The 19,211-nt window shown below is 33.8% G+C and overlaps 1 protein-coding gene and 1 pseudogene across 1 annotated transcript; one reads left to right on the plus strand and one right to left on the minus strand.

The window, feature by feature from the left end:
- The first annotated feature begins 4,662 nt into the window (after positions 1-4,662).
- Positions 4,663-7,899, plus strand: LOC133854964 (receptor-like protein 56). The gene is made up of 2 exons (XM_062291245.1): positions 4,663-5,022; positions 5,308-7,899. Exons 1-2 carry the CDS (start codon positions 4,668-4,670, stop codon positions 7,677-7,679), a joined length of 2,727 nt encoding a protein of 908 aa, XP_062147229.1. The 5' UTR covers positions 4,663-4,667; the 3' UTR covers positions 7,680-7,899.
- A 189-nt stretch (positions 7,900-8,088) lies between these two features.
- On the minus strand, positions 8,089-18,253 carry LOC133855044 (rop guanine nucleotide exchange factor 14-like; annotated as a pseudogene).
- Positions 18,254-19,211: the final 958 nt, after the last annotated feature.

The following is a 19,211-nucleotide window of genomic DNA, read 5'->3' on the forward strand; positions in this document are numbered from 1 at the left end:
AAAAATGCATAATTCTCTTAAATTATCGTTTCATTGTTAATTTATTTTTTAAATTATTAATTGTGTCAATATATTCTCTAAATTATCAAAAAATATCAATGTCTCCTTAATAACTAAAATACCCTTCATAAAATTATTAAAATAAAATAAAAACTAAAAAAATTATTAAAAAAATACAAAATGACAAAAATTTATACAAAAAAAAAAAAAAAAAATTAAAAAACAGGTTTTTCTTTCTTTTTCTTTTTTCTTTTTTTTAAAAAAATAATATATAATTTTCAATTATTTTTTCATTTGCTTTTATTTTTTTATTTTTTTTAAAAAAAAATCGTTCTTTTTTCGTTTTTTTAATTTAATAAAAAACTATTTTTTTTTTTCATTTTTTTAAAAAAATATTTTAATAATTTTCAATTATTTTTTCGTTTGTTTTTTTGTCAAAAAAAAAAAATCGTTCTTTTTTTCGTTATTTATTTTTTTTTAAAAAAAATTTCTTAGTTTTTTTTATTTTTTTTAAAAAAATTGTTAGTTTTAGTTTTTTTTTTTATTAATTTATAAGTACATTTTTGTCTTATTCAAAAAAATTTAGGGTCATTTTTGTCTTTTTCTTGGTCTTAGGAGGGTCATTGACATTTTTTTGGCAGTTTAAGAGAGGACATTGACACAATTGGTAATTTGGGGGGTAGATTAACAATTTTTTTTTTTTAACAGAGAGGGTAGATTGACAATTAAATGGTAGTTTGATGATCAGGATATGTGCACTTTTCTCTTAAATTTATTATGAGTTTGAGTTGATTTCGAGTTCATGACGAGCTTTAAAAATTAAGCTCGACTCGGCTCACAAAAAAGAAATACCGCTCTTATGTGATAAAGTGATCCAGTTCCCACTAGTTTTTAATCTTTATAATTTACATACTATGAATTGTATTCTTATGATTTATAATTTATGAATTATGTGACATTATATGACTATAATTTATAGTTATAGCATTATAGGCTTTTATATATATATGAATCTTTATATCATATATCCATATGAATTGTTAAATTATATTACATGAAAAAAATGAGTCGTTACAGTTAAAAGAGTTTCACTGCTTAATTTCTTTATAAATTTAAACATACTGCATGTTGTGGTAAAATTGGATTCTTTAATTGATTTCTGCGTATTTATAGTTGTGTCTTCTTAATTAATATCATCCATGGGATATTGATTTGTGCTTGTTGGCTTGCAACGAGACTCACAATCTTAAAAAAGGAAACAATAAAACAACAAATTCAGTGGGTAAGATCCACAACATTTGAATTCCCAACATTTTCCTTACAACTATATGAAATCAACTTTGATACTTAAATTAAAACCGGTTATACAATCACTTGCAAAACATATTAACCTCAAAGATTAATTACAATGTGTTCTGAAATGTTGAAAATTATATGCGGTTAGTTTCCATATCAATACCCGTTATACCTTAGTACATTATTTAGAATTCTAATCTCACGAGTTTAACACTTCCATTTAATATAACAACGTGAATAGAGATTGGACAAGAGAAGCACATGACAAGTTAGAATAAAGAGTTGAAGAGAAAGCATATGCTTCCATGGCCATGCAGATTGGACCAGAGCAAGAGGGAACTTTCCAAGAAACTACCAGAAAAAAGACTTGAAGTTTCATCTTTAGAACGTGTTTGAACTTACATTACAAATACAGGAAAGCACGTGACAACACAACTTTTTACATAACTAATCTATGTGGTAGAGAATTATAGGTTCTTAAAAAAAAAAAGAAAAAAAAGAAATTACAATTATTTTATGATTCTTTGCCATATAAAATAATTATATTTTTAGTTATGTGAAAAGTTTGACAGAAATGATGTCTATTAAGTAAATGGACTTTTTCAAACACCGACATTGTGTTCCCACCCAGTTCCTTCATTGTCTCATTTAGTGGATTGAATATACTGCTACCATATTAAGGGCCCACAAATATCAAGCTACGCAATTTCTGTGGACTCAGTCCCATAGACTTTGAAAAATCAAAAGCAATCACATGTTACGGATGGAGTTAAAAAGGGATTAGAATTTGCCCAAAAAATAAGATTCTTTTCATCCCTAACAGGCTAAAACAAAACCTAGAAGTTCAAGTTATGGAATGAGATAATCCTGTCAAGTGGGTTGCACATACAAAAGATCGAATAATGCTCTTCTTTAAATTCATTTATCACGTCTATATCTGTTGAAGTAATATATTTTAAGTGATTTTTTTTTTTCATTAGCTAAGGATTACTTGTTAAAAAAAAAAACAAAAAAAAAGGACCATAAAGGATTAGGCCTAGGAGAAAAAGAAAAAGACCATGAAGGATTAGATAACTTATAAATACACAATTTCCAAAACTGCGTACTTTTCTATTTTGGTTTACAATCGAAAATAATGTGTCCCTCTTATCACTTAATTTTTTTATCCAATGTTATTGATTTACAAATTTTTTTTTTTTTTTTTTTTTGTTATTACACATAGAATTTACTCTAATGCTCTTTCTTTAGATGGAAAAACATAAAATTGGTTTTCAAAGAACAAATTAAAAATTACTGGTGTTTCGCGCACAAGATTGAAAAATCTTTTGGTTGTACGTCATACTAAGTATAATACGTTTTTCATCATTCAATATGCAAGGAGCAAATCAACCAAAATCAACTGGCCTTAGTAGCCTAGGAGATACCGATTTCGATTGTAAGTATTCTGAACATGTTAGTTTAATTAATATAGCATTGTTTATCTTGAAGATATATTTTATAGGATCGGTATTCCGCTGCGTATACTCTGATTAGCACATGATCCCTAACAGTATAAAATAGAACTCAGAGGCCCTCACGTCAAAATAACAATTTAGTTCCTACAGTAAAATTCCGTCAAAATACTTGACGAATTCTGTTGGTGTGCCATGTCAACACCAATAAAATAATGACACGTGTCACTTTTTTTAAAAAATAATAATAATAATAATAATAATAAAAAATTAAATATATAAAACTAAAAAAATTAATTAATTTTTTTTAAAAAAAAATGGTGGTTGTTGGTTCGAATGAATCGTTATTGAATTTTAAACCAATCATAATTTTAAAATTCATATCACATTTAGAGATAAAAAGAGGATATAACATTACTCTTGTGTGTGTATATATATATATATATATGAACTACTTTTAAATAATGCTTTACATGCTTCTTGGTTTGGAGAAAACGGAGACCGAATTGCCAGTTGTGAAATTGGGTCTTGAGGCATAATTTGAAGTTTAAAAAGCAGTTACAATTTCCAAAGAAACGGAAGAAAAATGCTCAAGTTATGTGTAGCTGACGAAAGTTAATGTAGAGTAAAATCCAATGGAAGCTGATGGAATACACCTATTTCATTTGAGCACACACAATTAAGCAAGAGTCTCCGTTTTTTATTTTTTTATTTTTTTTCAAACCATGAAGCGCGCTCAAGCTTAGTTAATGTACCCAAAAAGTAGTTCATATTTATATATTAATATACATAAATATATAAATATTATTTATATAACATATAAATATATGTTAAATTTAATTTCAAAATTTAAACAAAGAAGAATTTAAAGTTTTGGGAATTTTTGAAATAGACGAAAGTAACAATTTTGATTGCTGCAATATTAATTATTACTAATATATGTATCTCATATCTATACATATGTATGTATGCATACATGATACATCTGTGTACGTATTATGCTAGAAGCCTAAATACAACGCATTTTAAGGATATATACCAAGAGGGACAAATTATCCCAACATTGAATATCCAGCCCTCGTACGTTTATGCACATTATATATAAAGGCAGCCGGCCACAACCATTCACAATTAAGCAAGTCTACGTCAACATGCAGGAAGATGGATAATGGGAGGGGGTTGAGAAGAAATTTGCGATCATAAACACATACCTATCCCTTTGATCAATTGGATGTGATAGATATAAATTTAGAAACAATTAAGTTGCCAATGTATCTGGAAGGGACAGGGTTAAGAGGATCAAGTGATCCAGTCTATAAAAACTTATACGTATCCGTTGAACATGTAAAAATATGTGCTGCTTTTTTTTCTTTTTTTTCTTTTTTTTTTTTTATTATAACAATAACAAAATTGGAATGAATTTTATTTTTAAAAAAATGCATTTTATATCCTACTAAAAAAGGACACGTCATTTTTATATTAAATTAAATTGAAAGAATCTTTTCCACCCTAGTTGCAAGAAAATTTGTCCATTTGAAATGCTTGAATCCAACCCGTCATGCCCAACCACACGTTTTCTGGAGACTGGAGAGCAGTCGATCTGTATTGGAAATAATAATAATAATAAAAAAAAAAAATTGAAGAAGGAATAGGTCTAACTAACCAATCTGTCTCAGTTCCCCCACGGCCCACCTGCATCGACATTTAAAGCTTTTACGTGCTTCTTGGTTTGGAGTCTTGGGTCATAATTTCAAGTTCAAAAAGCAGCTGCAATTTCGGTCAAACATGTAGCAATTTTCAAGCAATTTCCAATACACATTTATGCTCTCCAGAAAATGCGCGCGTGGATTAATATTGCAAGACTTGCCAACATATATAAAGGCAGTTTCCGTAGTTGCATCAATCAGAATCTATTGAGAAATGGAGACTTCTTGTTTTGCTAAAAATGTCATTTTTGTTTGGGCTTTGGCTATCATTGCTTTATCCCCTTTGGCTTGTGTTAAAGCTGGATGCACCAAAAAACAGACGAGAGCTCTCTTGGAGATCAAAAACGCCACAAATGCTTCTTCCCTTGCGGGCTGGGACGGAAGGGATTGTTGTAAAGTGGGCGCAATCTTTTGTGGTGGTGTTGCTGGAGGAGTTAGCGAAATAGATTTGTATGGGGAGTACGATTCATCAAGAAGTACATGGTATCCAAATGTAACCTTGTTCATCTTATTTGATGAACTCGAAAAACTATCAATGTATGACATGCAAATTGGAGGAGGGCTCCAAGGTACGTAAGAACTCTTTTTTCTTTTCTAATCCCATAATTTGCTCAACTTCATTTAATTTTATTTGCTCAATTCATTTTGGCTAATTCCTGAAATTCTAAATGACTCTCAATTCCTACCTTGAGATCTTGTAGAGAATCCTACCTTCAAAGTTTCACATAATTCATATTCAGTCATAATATTTTCTAACCTCAATATTAGGTTGTTCATTATTTTGATGCCTTCTAAGCATATACATAATATCCTACATTGGAACTCATTTTTCACACTCGATCACTTTGATGCAGCTTTTTGCGAACTGAAGCGATTAAATCATCTAAGATATTTGGAACTTCAGGTTAATAGATTGGAAGGCGTTATTCCCTCTTGTCTTGGGATGATTGGAAACCTTCAATACCTTGATCTTTCAAGTAATCGCTTTCATGGTAATCTACCTCCATCAATATTCTCCAAACAAAGCAAGATTTGGGTGTTTGATGTTTCGGACAATCAATTAGATGGGCTTTTATCATTTTCTACATTTGCCAATGCTTCAAGTCTCCAATACCTTTATCTTTCGGGTAATCGCTTTCATGGTAATCTACCTCCATCAATATTCTCCAAACAAAGCAAGATTTCGTATTTTGATGTTTCGGCCAATCAATTAGATGGGGTTTTATCATTTTCTACTTTTGCCAATGCTTCAAGTCTCCAATACCTTAATCTGGCAGGTAATTACTTTCATGGTAATCTACCTCCATCAATATTCTCCAACCAAAGCCAGATTACGGAGTTTGTTCTATCGGATAATCAATTAGAAGGGCTATTGCCTTTTTCTATTTTTGCAAATGCTCCAAGTCTCGAAAACCTTGATCTTTCGGGTAATCACTTTCAGGGCAATCTACCCCCATTATTATTCTCTAACCAAAGCAGGATTGGGCGGTTTGACGTTTCAAGCAATCAATTAGAAGGGGTATTGCCTTTTTCTATTTTTGCCAATGCTTCAAGTCTATACTACCTTGATCTTTCAAGCAACTGCAATTTGGAAGTTGAAACCGAATCTTCCTCATGGGTTCCAACCTTTCAGCTAACTTATCTGAACTTGGCGAATTGCAGCCTCAACAAGAGGAATGGTCATGTTATCCCAAGCTTCATCTCCACCCAAGATTCCTTGAAATGGCTAGACTTGTCTCACAACTTAATAGAGGGAAGCATACCTTGTCAATTGTTATTCAGCAAGAGCATCAGCGTTTTATCCTTGAGAAGTAGCAAAATTGATGGTTCTCTTTCTCTTGGTTGCTTTGCTAATCGAACTTCATCACTTAGATCCTTTGACATATCAGATAATAATGTCACAGGTTCTATTCCTGAAAATATTGGACATCTTCTTCCAAGCTTATATCATGTTGACATGTCCTCAAATGCATTAGAGGGCATCATTCCTTTGTCTTTTGGTGATCTACATTTTGAAATATTAGACCTTTCCAATAACATGCTCTCAGGGACAATTCCGCAAAGCTTGACTAGAGATGGCACCCCACTGGTATATCTAAATCTATCAAACAATAAATTGAAAGGAGAAATGCTCCCAAGGGACGCCAACATGACATGGTTGGAGTGCTTACAACTCAGCGGCAATCAATTTGAAGGAATTATCTCTCCCACGATATCAAACAGTCCCTCTTTGGTAATCCTAGATATTCGAAAGAATAGCATGTCTGGTAATATTCCAAAGTGGTTGTATGATCATCCTCGCTTGGTTGCAGTTCTTATAAGTGGAAATCGCTTTGAAGGTCACCTACTACGAAGAATGTGTCAAATGGAAAGTTTGCAAGTTTTTGATATCTCTGATAATCTTATTTTAGGAAGTATTCCATCTTGCCTTGATAACATTACATTTTGGAAGAAGAGTTCTCCAAGCTCTACTGACTCAAACTATTTCACTCGAAAGGGTCGACTGTATTACCTAGTAAATGCAAATCAACCAGAGATTGAATTGGATAGTGGAAGAGGCTTTCCGGTAGAACTAGACATTAAAGTGGACATTGGAACGGACTTACGGGTAAAACATATTCTATATACTTTCAAAGGTGTCCCACTTTTGTTGATGACTGGAATTGACATGTCATCTAACCAATTGACAGGTGGCATTCCTTCTGAAATGGGAGAATTGTCACAGCTTCGATCCTTGAACCTATCAAATAATTTTCTAACAGGCCCCATTCCAAGTTCTTTTCAAAACTTGAAAAATGTGGAAAGCTTGGATCTTTCCCACAACAAGTTGAGTGGGGGAATCCCTTATGAGTTGGTTGGACTGACTTCTCTATCTACATTTTTTGTTGCATATAACAATCTTTCTGGAAGAATCCCATTTGAGCAGCAGTTCTCAACTTTCGGGATAAAAAGCTATGATGGAAATCCTGATCTCTGTGGAGACCCTATGCCAAGAAACTGCTCACCCACGAACCAGCTTGAACCTGGACATAAGGATGAAAAGGAAGAGACTAGAATAATTGATAGCCCTTTATTCTTCTATGCATTTGTTGCTGTCTCTTACGCATTCGGATTTTGGGTTTTCTTTGGGATCCTTATCATTAACAAGAATTGGAGGCATATTTATTTTAGAGCTGTGGATCGATTTATTGAGTCATGTTTTGAAATGCTCTCCAAGTATCGGTGATTCACAACCAACTTTGTAGCCGAAGTAGAAAACATATCTATTGTTTATCTTCAATAAAGATGTTGTATTGCAAAGTGCTTCTAGCTTACAACTGGAAGTAAAAGTTGTGTACATGTTGCAAGAGTTCTAGAATTTCATTTTAGGCTGAAAATTCATTTTCATGGGATTTGTTGCACCTTATAGAATTTGAAATTGAATTACCTTAGTTTAGATTTTCAAATGAATTGTTGTCCATTGAAGAATTATGGTTGTCATCATCATATACGTAGTTAATGCTTTGCTATATATTTCCAAGTAGTGCATCCAAAGTTTGCCAAGACCTCAGCTACACTTTTTTTAAAAGGCAAACCAAAATTATCTTCACAAAAAATAACTATTGAAGAGCACACATTTTTTTTGTTTTCATTTATCAAGGTGAATTTTTAGGAGACACACTTACATAGGGCTCTCTGTCGATGCACCCAAGTCTATTACTACTTGATGTTGCAGCCACAAAACTTGCTTTGGCCTCACTGTATGAAGATCCCAAATCACAAGTACTATTTGAATTAGAGTCACAATAATGCACATGCACCTTGTTCATCTGATCAATCAACGATTGCCTTACATCTATACTAATTGCTGAAGTTTCACAGTGATTTATACCAAAGGCATTGTCGCTGGTGAATTTGGATTGCTCAAACCATCTTCTTCCAAAATATCTCTTATCCTAAACAGTATGCTATAGGCCAAGTTTCCAAGAACACGGGAATTTGCTTCCAAAATTGAATGCCCTACATCCTACAAGAATTGAGAAGGAAAATTATCGCAAAATCTCTACAAAAATATATTTCTATAGGTCACTTCTGATTAAGACATTTTATCCATGTCAAAAGACTTTTCTAGGGCAAATAGATAAAGCTATTACATATGAGCATGTAGGATCATGGCAGAGAAATCAATATGATATGGCGGAAACCGGACTATCTCAATGAACAACAAAAAAAGCAGAAGAAATGGGGTCGAAGAGAAATGTTATGAGAAAATTGGCAGAATGAACATGAATACGAGATAACTCACCATGCCATACTGAATTTTTGTAACACTAAGAAATATATGGGGAAGGTTTGGATATCTGATCTTGAGATGATGTAGAAGGACTCCTGCTCGGTCCAACAATAACTCCATCTTATCCATCTCAGACATTGAATCCTTTATGAAGGACCATGATGTTCGAACGGGAGATTTACCACTAACATGATCCATAACTTTCACTTTCCATGTAAATATAGCAGCTTCCAACCTGTTAATGACCTCAAGAGCACAATGTTCGAATTTCAAATTAAGAGAATTGAGTATATCGAGTTCCTCACAAAGGCTTGCCTTGCCAGACTTGAACTACAAAAATAGAAATGTTGTTATAAGTTGCAATTTCATCTGTAAGTTTTAATCATAAAGCAATGATAATAAGATGACGTAGATAGTTTTCAAGTCAAAAAGTCCCACTTAATTTTGATGTGTCAAGGTTAGCTGGCTGAATCTAAAAGCATCAAAATGAACTTTTTCGATCTACTTTAACTTTGCATGTGTATCCACTTTTCGCAAGGATCAAAGATGAGGATTTCCCCTGCCCTCTGTTCATAGCTTCTAGTTTTTAATAGCTCGGTTGAGTAGCTACTGGCCAAAAAATGCACTAAACTACAATTCATATGTGAGCAATTCTGCATAGTTAGCATGTTATTCTTTTTTTTTTCTTTTCTTTAGGCCATAACTTAGCAAGTTGTTCAAGCTTTAAACTCAACCTTTTACAAAGTAAAGGGCTGGCCTCTGGTGAGGTGCCTTTGGTAAGAGAGACAAAAAATAAAATAAAAATTTAGTAAGAGTAAACTCATAAAATAGTAAGTACTCATATTAGACTTGTACAGACAGAAAGATTTCCTCGCAAAAATATCAGAAAGGCAGATTAATTAAGAATCTTTTTTTTGATAAGTAAATAATTAAGAATCTTTTAAACGGGAGAGAGTTTAATTACCTTGGAAAGAGCATCTTGGATAATGGTCGGCACAGGCATTTCATGCAAAACATTTTCATTGATTGATTTGGCATCCTTGAACCCTTGATGTACCACTCTTCCTTGATGAAGCAATTTCTTCCTTTCAGTGTCAAGAGATCCCCATCTTTGGTACTTGAGGTGATGGAAGCCACCATCTCTTGCTTTGACGTCCGTCATTATTCCTTCCTTCTGCCCGGCTACCTCCTTCTGCATACCAAAACTCAGTATTTACCATTGAATCTAATGTCTCCTGTCACATGAAAAACCAATAAGATTAATTTGAGCAATACATTGATGGATAAAAAGTTCTCTAGATTTTAATGGGAATGAAGAGATCACCTACAATGAGCATAGAGTCCAATTTTTGAAGTGCCAGTAAATTCATGTGGATGTCAGAACAGGCTTTTGGTGTCATTATCTACAAGATAAATGTCAAATCCAAATCATACCATAAGTATAATCCATTCTGCTCTATTCTTCTACCCAATTGAAATAGAAAATACCTTAAGGGTCTGGCCATTTGCATCATTTTGCTTAGCAGGAACCAACTCAACCATATAGTTGGTGGGGGAGAGTAACCAGTCCATTTCTCTTTGCCATTTGCTCTTCCTTTCTTCAGGCAGTGGTTCTACTTTCCACAACTCCCCAAAAATCGTCGCTGAAAATCCAATTATTATATTCTAAATAGTTAAGAGAAAAAGTAATTATTCTCATAGGTCACATTATAAAAACAGAAGAAGTTTTCTAATGAATAGCTAGGGCCCCAAGTTAGTCATAGAAGGGAAATGGTCCTGCATTATATCCTACCCACAAGAAGGAAAAAGTATATAAATAAATATTGATCACATTAAAAAACCAAAAAAAAAAAAAAAAAAAAACTGCTTTGAACAGTTTGAGTTGTTTAGGAAAGAATATATATATATGTATTTAGTATAATAAATTTCTGTTCAAGCAAAGGCTTGTTATTGTATTCTCAAAATCCTTTATTTAGTAAAAACTCAAATGTTGCCTTTAATTTAGTTACTAATACAACCACTTGCAAAACATATGAACGTCAAAGATTAATTATAATGTGTTCTCCAATGCTGAAAATTATACATTTAGAATTCTAATCTCACTAGTTTAACACCTCCATATATAAGACACAGAGAAACGTAATGCAGCACAAGTATCCCACACTTGTAATTATTAAAATAATTAAAGCAAATCCAGAAAATATAGCACGGGAAAATGTTAGATATAATCAACATATTATTCTTTAGGCTAACATGCGCAGCGGAAAAAAATAAAATAGGTTTAGGCTTACCTCTAGCCATATTTGCTCAAGCGTTTCCACGATCCATCTGAAGAATAAGAAAAGATTATCTGAGGGATCTTCTAACCTATGCCTATGACTGTATTGCCGTACTGATGGTGTACACAGGCTGTTTATTTATAGGCTAGGTCAGGGACCCTCAAATACGGTAAGTACCGTATTGTTCCTCCCATCAAGGAAACAATATTATTAATTGATTTTAAATCAATTAAACGATTCCATTACGGTAATCTAAATTAATTAAATTACCTAACCGTAATACCGTATATTATATTTATAATAAATATAATAAACACTGTATATGTGGCATATAGGTCATATATGGAGACAATATCTAACATTCTCCCACTTGGCCTTTATGACACATGACTTTATGGTATTAGGTTCCTTAGTTTGGCCAATCACTTATGGAATCCTCCCACTCAGATAAGAAATGTTTCACACGAATCATGGCGGTAAAACCATTATAAAATTAGGTCGTCCCTTCCATGTATCACGATGTAAAACACTCCTTACATGAGTACCTTATGGATAATCAAGCTTTATGAATGAACTTCCTATAAGTCATTCGGGTCCAACTTTATTTATCCTCATGGATAAAATAACAAATGTGCACAAAAAATCTTTATTATAATAACTTTATGTCTATAGACCAAAAAGAGACAAACCAAGCGAAAATGAATTAATGAGTCTCATATATTCCGCATGACTTTATTCTTTCTTTACCGGTAAACTTTAAGTCATGGGATCTGCAATCATTAATTCAGTACTTATATGCTCAATAGACCCTTTATGTCTCTTAATGTTATCTCTCGTACTGAGATACTTGATGTCGATTTACTTCTGCTTCTACTCTTTATAAAAAGAAGATTATAGTAGAATTACCGCAGAATATCTTTATGGTCTAACTGTAAAAATCGACAAGATTGAGACTTTCAACAAATGTCTCAACCATCATGCCTGTGTACTAAATTCATAGCACGCTAGACTTTTAGCTTTCTTGGTAGACGTAGCAACTATAGTCTGCATACTGCATCTCTAGGATATATCCTTCAATAAAAAGATATATACCCTAAAGTAGACTTTCTACTATCTACACAATCAGCAAAACTCAAATTTGAACAACTAACCACCTTCAAATGGAAAGTGTATCCTTAGGTTAAGTTGTACTTCTTGGTTCCTTGCATATACCACAAGACTTTATTTGCAGCACTTTATTGACTCAATATACTTATTATCAGTCATATGGTTATGTATAATGCAGACATATAAACTTTTCATCTGCCCTTATTCCAATACCTTTTTGGGACATTAATCTGTATTTAATTAGTCCCTCTTAATTGCTACTGAAGGTGCAAATCCTTCATTCTAAATTTTCCCAAAACTTTTTCAATGTAGGCCTTCCGAGACAATGTTAATATTCTTTATGTCTCTGTGAATCTCTATGTCAAAAGACATAAGAGGTTTCACTCAAATCCTTCATTTCAAAGTTTTGTGAACTTTATGTAGCAAACCTAAATCACCACTTGCAAAAATATAGGACTAGAAAGATTACTGTACTCCCACTGACCTTAAGGTATATATACTAATCAACAAGGTTTTCTATAAACAATAACCTTGTAAAAAGTATCTTACCATTGAGAGATCTATCACAGCCCATAAATAGAATTCTTTAATTTGCAAGCTTTCTGACTGTTATTTATAAAACATTTTGATTGTTTCATGTAAACCTCGTCTTTAAGATCCCCATTCAGAAAAGTCCTTTTCGCATCCACTTGATGTAGCTCTAGATCAAAAATGAGCTACTAATGCTATGATCATCTTGATGAACCATCCTTAGACACTGGAGAGAATGTTTCACGATAATCAATGCCTTCCTTATGAGTAAAACCATTGGCTACGAGTCTAGCTAGACTGTTGAGCAATGGATTTAACTCTTACTTCATGGCACTGAATCTCAATGTGGAGTTTTCTCCACTCATAGCATGTGAAAACAAACTTGGATCATCTTTATGTCCAATGTCAACATCAGACTCTGGGAGATATACAACATGATCACTAAGACTTGTTGATCTTCTTATTCTATAGGATTTTATTAATTCTACTTCCTCTGCATTTTTGCAATGGGAGAATAGACTTTTGAACCTGTTCTGTATGAGTTGGTTGTTCTAGAAGTGATTGTGGCTCAGGATAATCAATCTGATTTTCCCTGAATACAATCAATCATCCTCTATGAGGAGGAGATTTGGCCAACTCTAGTGCTTCCTCAAATTCCAATTTATGTTAATGAGCACTCCCACTAGGTTCCGTATCCTCTAGAAATTTTATAATCAACAACCCTAGGATTATATGAAGGATAATAAAACATTAAAACCCTTTAAAGTTTACTAGATAGCTTATAAAAGATCCGCTGGTTGTCCTTGAATCTAATTTTCTAAGGCGAGGATTATAAATCCTCTCTTTAGCAAGGCAACTCCATATGTGTAAATAATTTAAACTAAGCTTCTATCTATTTCATACTTTAAAATGTGTCTTATGGACAACCTTAGATGAAATCCTGTTTAACATATACACAACGGTCTTCAAAGCTTTACTCTATAAGGGTAATAGCAGATTAGTATTACTAATCATTTCCCCTTTGTGTGTACCTACCTTAATACTCTATGCCTATATTAGATCTTATGATCTTAATATTGTTTCTCTTCTTCTTCCTTATAGATATTGAAAGCATTCAATACCCCAGCTTTAATATTTAGAAGATAGAGATACATAAACTTTATATGGTCATCACTAAAAGAGATAAAAATATCTCTGACCATTTAGGCAGTGAGTATTAAAAAGGTCAACACCTTTCAATGTACATGATCTCAAAAATCTCAAAATGCTCTCTTTGGCACCTCTAGTGGTCTTGTTGGTATGCTTTCCCTTATGCAGCCCGCACAAGAACCAAAGTCAGTAAATTACCGACTTTTATTTACTGTATGGAGATATATTTCAATCTCCAAAGCCATAACCAGAGCATTTTAAATTCTCAAAGACTCTTCTTTACGTCAACATCACTATGCAGAAATAAACAAATAATTTTGTTTCAAAAATCGGAACGTAGGTCAATTTTAAATAGACTTTAAATAAACCCCAACCAATATTCCACCAAAGATAAGAAAAACTTCAAGTTTAAAAATAAAATTGAAATTTTTAATTGGCCAAAATAGAAAATAGATTTCAAAAAGATTATGGAATATAAATCATTTTTGAGGTCAAAATTATAACTGAATTTTAAAATTAACCTATAGATCCCAACAAGCTCAAATTATAAACACGTGTTATCTATTTTAAAAAGGACTCTGCATTTGTGTTGACAATGTGGATTATTAAACCATAATCAATCCACAATATATTTGATTGAGTCACTAAAAGAGATTCACGACATACTAGATATGGAGATTATCTTTATTTTAAGTCATTTCTTATACTTCATGCAATCTTTCTTTATATGCCCTTAATTTTCCTTATTGCATGAGAATTAGGTATCTTGATTGCCATAATACTTTATTGGCACTTTATTCTCATGCTTTAAGTGTTGGACATGATTGCATTTATTGGTCCTTCCCTTGACATGAGTAATCATGTGAACACTTTATGAATTCTCTCATATCCTTGAACACACATGGTTAGAAGTTTATTTACTAACCATTTATCCTTACGTGTGTTACAAGATAAAATTTTACACTTAGAAGAGAAAATTCAAAAAATAAAATGACCAATAATGACTTAAAAAATCTCAATCTTTAGGGACTTAAGCTAAACTACAATATCCTTCATTCCCATAATGGAATTAGAAACACTCAAATGAAAAAGTATATTAATCTTTTTCCAGTCAGAAAAATATTACCATAAAGTATTGAAATATAAAACTACCAAAGTAGAGTGATATGAACAGCTGCAATAACCAAGAAAATAAACACTTTAATGCTATGAATTAACATTATTTTAAATTAGCCAATGCCAATTTAAATAGTAAATTTCAACCTACTTGTGGGCAAAGGTTGCATCACGTATGAAATTTACTCTTTATCAATAAGACTAAGGCAAATTTAAATATTGAAAAATAAAATTCTCCGTACCTGTGGGCAACCGAGAGAAATTTTACTTTCAATACCAAATTTGTTATCTTATTCTAATTAAGTCATAAAAATAAAAACTTCCCTGTGGGGATAAGTAATTAAATTTATGAATTAATTACAAGACGATGTTAATTTTTCTATATGAAGTTCACGTGTACGATCTTTATGCAATTATTATAAAATCGAGATGTTGTGGCTCTCCCAAAATCATAATAATCAATCTGCAGTTTATGAACATCTAACAAAATTCTTTATGATGTTCATATGTGTAATCCTGATGTAATTATCATTAAAATCGGGATGCTGTGGCTCCCCAAAATCATAATGATAATTACGTGTGTGTAATCTTGATGCAATTGTCATTCAAAATTGGGATGCTGTGGCTCTCCAAAAAATTATCATGATAATTGCTACTTCATTAACATCTAACAACTTTATAGATGCCCCCTTAAAGATAGCCCAGGAATATAACAAACCAATACTTAAATGGGGTAAACAGCATTTTTCCAAGGTGCAAGCAGATGAGCTCCCAGGAAAGTGAGGGGGGTCACACCGGACACACTTAAATCCCAAGACTTTCCTTGCCAGAACTTTCCCCAACATTGCATTCTTAGATATTACTGTAAACACACCAGTATTTATGGTATTGTTGATTATTCTTAGGTCTATAGGCATCAAACAATTTATATATAACAATATAAATTCAACAATTAAAATATATTCCTCAATATATGTATTAAAGAACCAATAATCTTAAAATACAACACTGTAAATAATAAGTGGAATAAAACTGCAATATGAGGACATAATAAAAAAAATATAGCCCAATGGTTTAGTAGGTGGCCAAGGCCCTTGACACTTGGTGAACCCAAGTTCTAAACCCCACATGAGCCTACTATTCTTGATGGGTTACTGAAAAGGGTTACTGTATTGGGCTGATCCATTTGGGTCAACCCACCTAATCGGATTGGGTCTCTATATAGGGCTGGCCCAAAACAGGTCAACCCACTTAAATGGGTCCTTCAATTTTAATAAAACTGAATTAGGTCAGCCCAATTAAAAGCTCCCCTTTTTTTTTTTTTTCTTTTTTTTTTTTCCTTTTTTTTTTAACTGAATAGGGTCTCTTGGGCTGACCCAATGGGTCAGCACTTGGATTGGGCTGACCCAAATGGGTTAGTTCCTTGATTGGGCTGACCCGACTTGATATCGGGTTGTGCGTGTGGGTTTTAAACCCGACCCGATACCCTATCCATCCCGACCCACATTTCCTTATGGGTCGAAAACCCTAACCTGGTGGCCCAGGCCTTGAAATTAAGCCCCGGCCCGAAAAAACCCGACCCGCAATTTGACCCGAATATTGCCCAACCCTGACCCAGAATTCTTTTGAACCCAAACCCGGAACCCGGTTTACTTGACGGGTCAAAACCCTACCCGGTTCCTCATCACACCCACACCCGGAACCCGAAAAACTGAAAAACCCTTCTCTTCACCATGAACGCCGGCCAGATCCTCTGCCTCCTTATGCACGGCCACTGTGGGCCGCTGCTTTAGCAGCAACGGCGACCCAGAGGGGTCGCCGTTTGCCCAAGAACCAGGCGGCCCGTAAGGGCCGCCAGTTCTTGTGATGGGGAAGAGGCCGCTTGCAGCGGCTTCTTCCCTCCGGAACGACGCCGGCCCATACGGGCCGGTCCCTACTGCATCCGGCGAAAACCCGCTCAGCCTTATGCGGGTTTTCGCCAGTGAATGGCCATGCTAAGGATCGGCCGGTGAAGTTCAACCATGGGTTTCTTCTTCAGGTGCCGACTACAAAAACAAAAAAAAAAACAAAAAAACAAAAAAACAATGCAATCTGCCGATTCGCCAATCATCAGGTCACGGCGACCCTCAAGGGTCGCCGTTCACTGTCACGGCCCTTAGCCCCACCGTTGTCTCACGCAACGACGGTGGCCACGAAAAAACCGACGCCTACTGCATGAGGTAGAACCCACTCACCCTTATGCAGCTTTTCGCCGGCAAATGCCGATGCTGCTGTGTGAGAATTTTTTTTTTTTTTTTTTTTTTTTTTCATGGTGACACAGTGGTTTCACGACAATGAATCTATGGCTTTAGCCATATTAAAACAGTGAGTTATCAATCGTAGGTGAACAACAGATCTAGTTATATTCACGAAATAAAACATTGGGTTCAACATTGATAATGTATAACAAAATTAGATGCTAAGCAAAATAGCATAGAGATTGCTCTGATACCACATGTTAGATATAATCAACATATTATTCTTTAGGCTAACATGCGCAGCGGAAAAAAACAAAATAGGTTTAGGCTTACCTCTAGCCATATTTGCTCAAGCGTTTCCACGATCCATCTGAAGAATAAGAAAAGATTATCTGAGGGATCTTCTAACCTATGCCTATGACTGTATTGCCGTACTAATGGTGTACACAGGCTGTTTATTTATAGGCTAGGTCAGGGACCCTCAAATACGGTAAGTACCGTATTGTTCCTCCCATCAAGGAAACAATATTATTAATTGATTTTAAATCAATTAAACGATTCCATTACGGTAATCTAAATTAATTAAATTACCTAACCGTAATACCGTATATTATATTTATAATAAATATAATAAACACTGTATATGTGGCATATAGGCCATATATGGAGACAATATCTAACAGAAAAAGCATATCAAATTAATTATTTCTATTACGCAAACGGAACTTTATCATACCTGCTAGATTTGTGATGCCATTAGACAAAGCTAAAGCAGTGGTTTGGCCCTTGCATCCTCCTGTAACATCTTCAGCTAACAGCAGCTTTGCAAATTTTTCTTTCATTGCCTCCACATCTGAAAGCAGGTTTCTCTTTGACATAAAAATGTTGGGGGCTTTGTGAGAGCTCCCATTCATCATAACTCTGTTCGTCCCTCTTCATTGTCAACCACTATGAAGAAAATGATCCGAAAGCATCTTTGCTGGATGAACAGCTCGAGCCGTCGTCGTCCAAGGAGTCAGTTACACATTCATCCCCTCTGCTTGTTCTGCTTTCATTTTCGTAAGATTGATTATTGAGAATGCAACTCTCAAGGCCATTGTATGTCATTATTCCTGAAAGATTCCATTATAGTTTTTTTTCTGTCAGAGCTCAAATGGAAGGCGGAGAAGTTGTTTTAGTTTACCAACTACATATATGATATAACAACGTTGACAGCTTTGGAACAGGACACACAAATGCTCATTGGTCCTCAACATATAAATGATGCTCGCGCAACTAAACAAGGCATACTCAAAAAGAAAATGATAATAGTAAAATAAAATGCTAACTGCCAACTACAAACGTGGCAATAAAAAAACTTGAATATACATATCGAAGCTACATTGTAGAGTTTCCCCAGTAAAACTGCAGGCAAATCACCCAAGGACTCCCGCTTGATAGATTATTCGCAAGATTGATGAGTTTTAGCTGCAAAAGCTGTACTCCGCGTCTAAAAATATATTTCCAAACTATTATGATCAACAAGTTCATTTTATTTTATCGTATCGATAAGTAAAAAGAAACCACAAGTCCATTTAAAATTAATCCACTATCAATAACTTTTCGTCATCCAATTAAGGACCAAAACCATCGACTTCCATCTAGCAATACTTTGGATTATGTGTTAATAATCACGTATTTTTGGACTAAGATTTTATTTTTTTTTTTCTTTTATATAAATTCATGACGAGAGGATCAAAAGTTTGAGACCTGGCTTTATAGCCCCAAAATTAAGGACGTTTTCGTAGAAACACAAAGAAAAAAACAACCAAAACAAAATCTTTTTTTTTTTTTAATTTCTTTATTTTGGCAGAAAAGCACATGCATGACATGTTAGAATAAAGAGTTGAATAGAAAGCATATGCTTCCATGGCCACGCAGATTGGACCAGAGCAAGAGGGAACTTTAATTTCAAAGAAACTATCAGAAAAAAGACTTGAAGTTTCATCTTTAGAACGTGGTTGCACTTACATTACAAATACAGGAAAGCACAAGACAAACAAGCCACAACACGTAGACATAGGAAC

Source organism: Alnus glutinosa, chromosome 13 (assembly GCF_958979055.1).
Source record: "Alnus glutinosa chromosome 13, dhAlnGlut1.1, whole genome shotgun sequence".
Taxonomy (NCBI): domain Eukaryota; kingdom Viridiplantae; phylum Streptophyta; class Magnoliopsida; order Fagales; family Betulaceae; genus Alnus; species Alnus glutinosa.

Bases quoted from the DNA above. Each gene is read 5' to 3' on its own strand.
- LOC133854964 (XM_062291245.1), top strand. From the start codon at position 4,668: ATGGAGACTTCTTGTTTTGCTAAAAATGTCATTTTTGTTTGGGCTTTG. The intron at 5,023-5,307 runs GTACGTAAGAAC...ACTTTGATGCAG, and splicing joins AATTGGAGGAGGGCTCCAAG to CTTTTTGCGAACTGAAGCGA.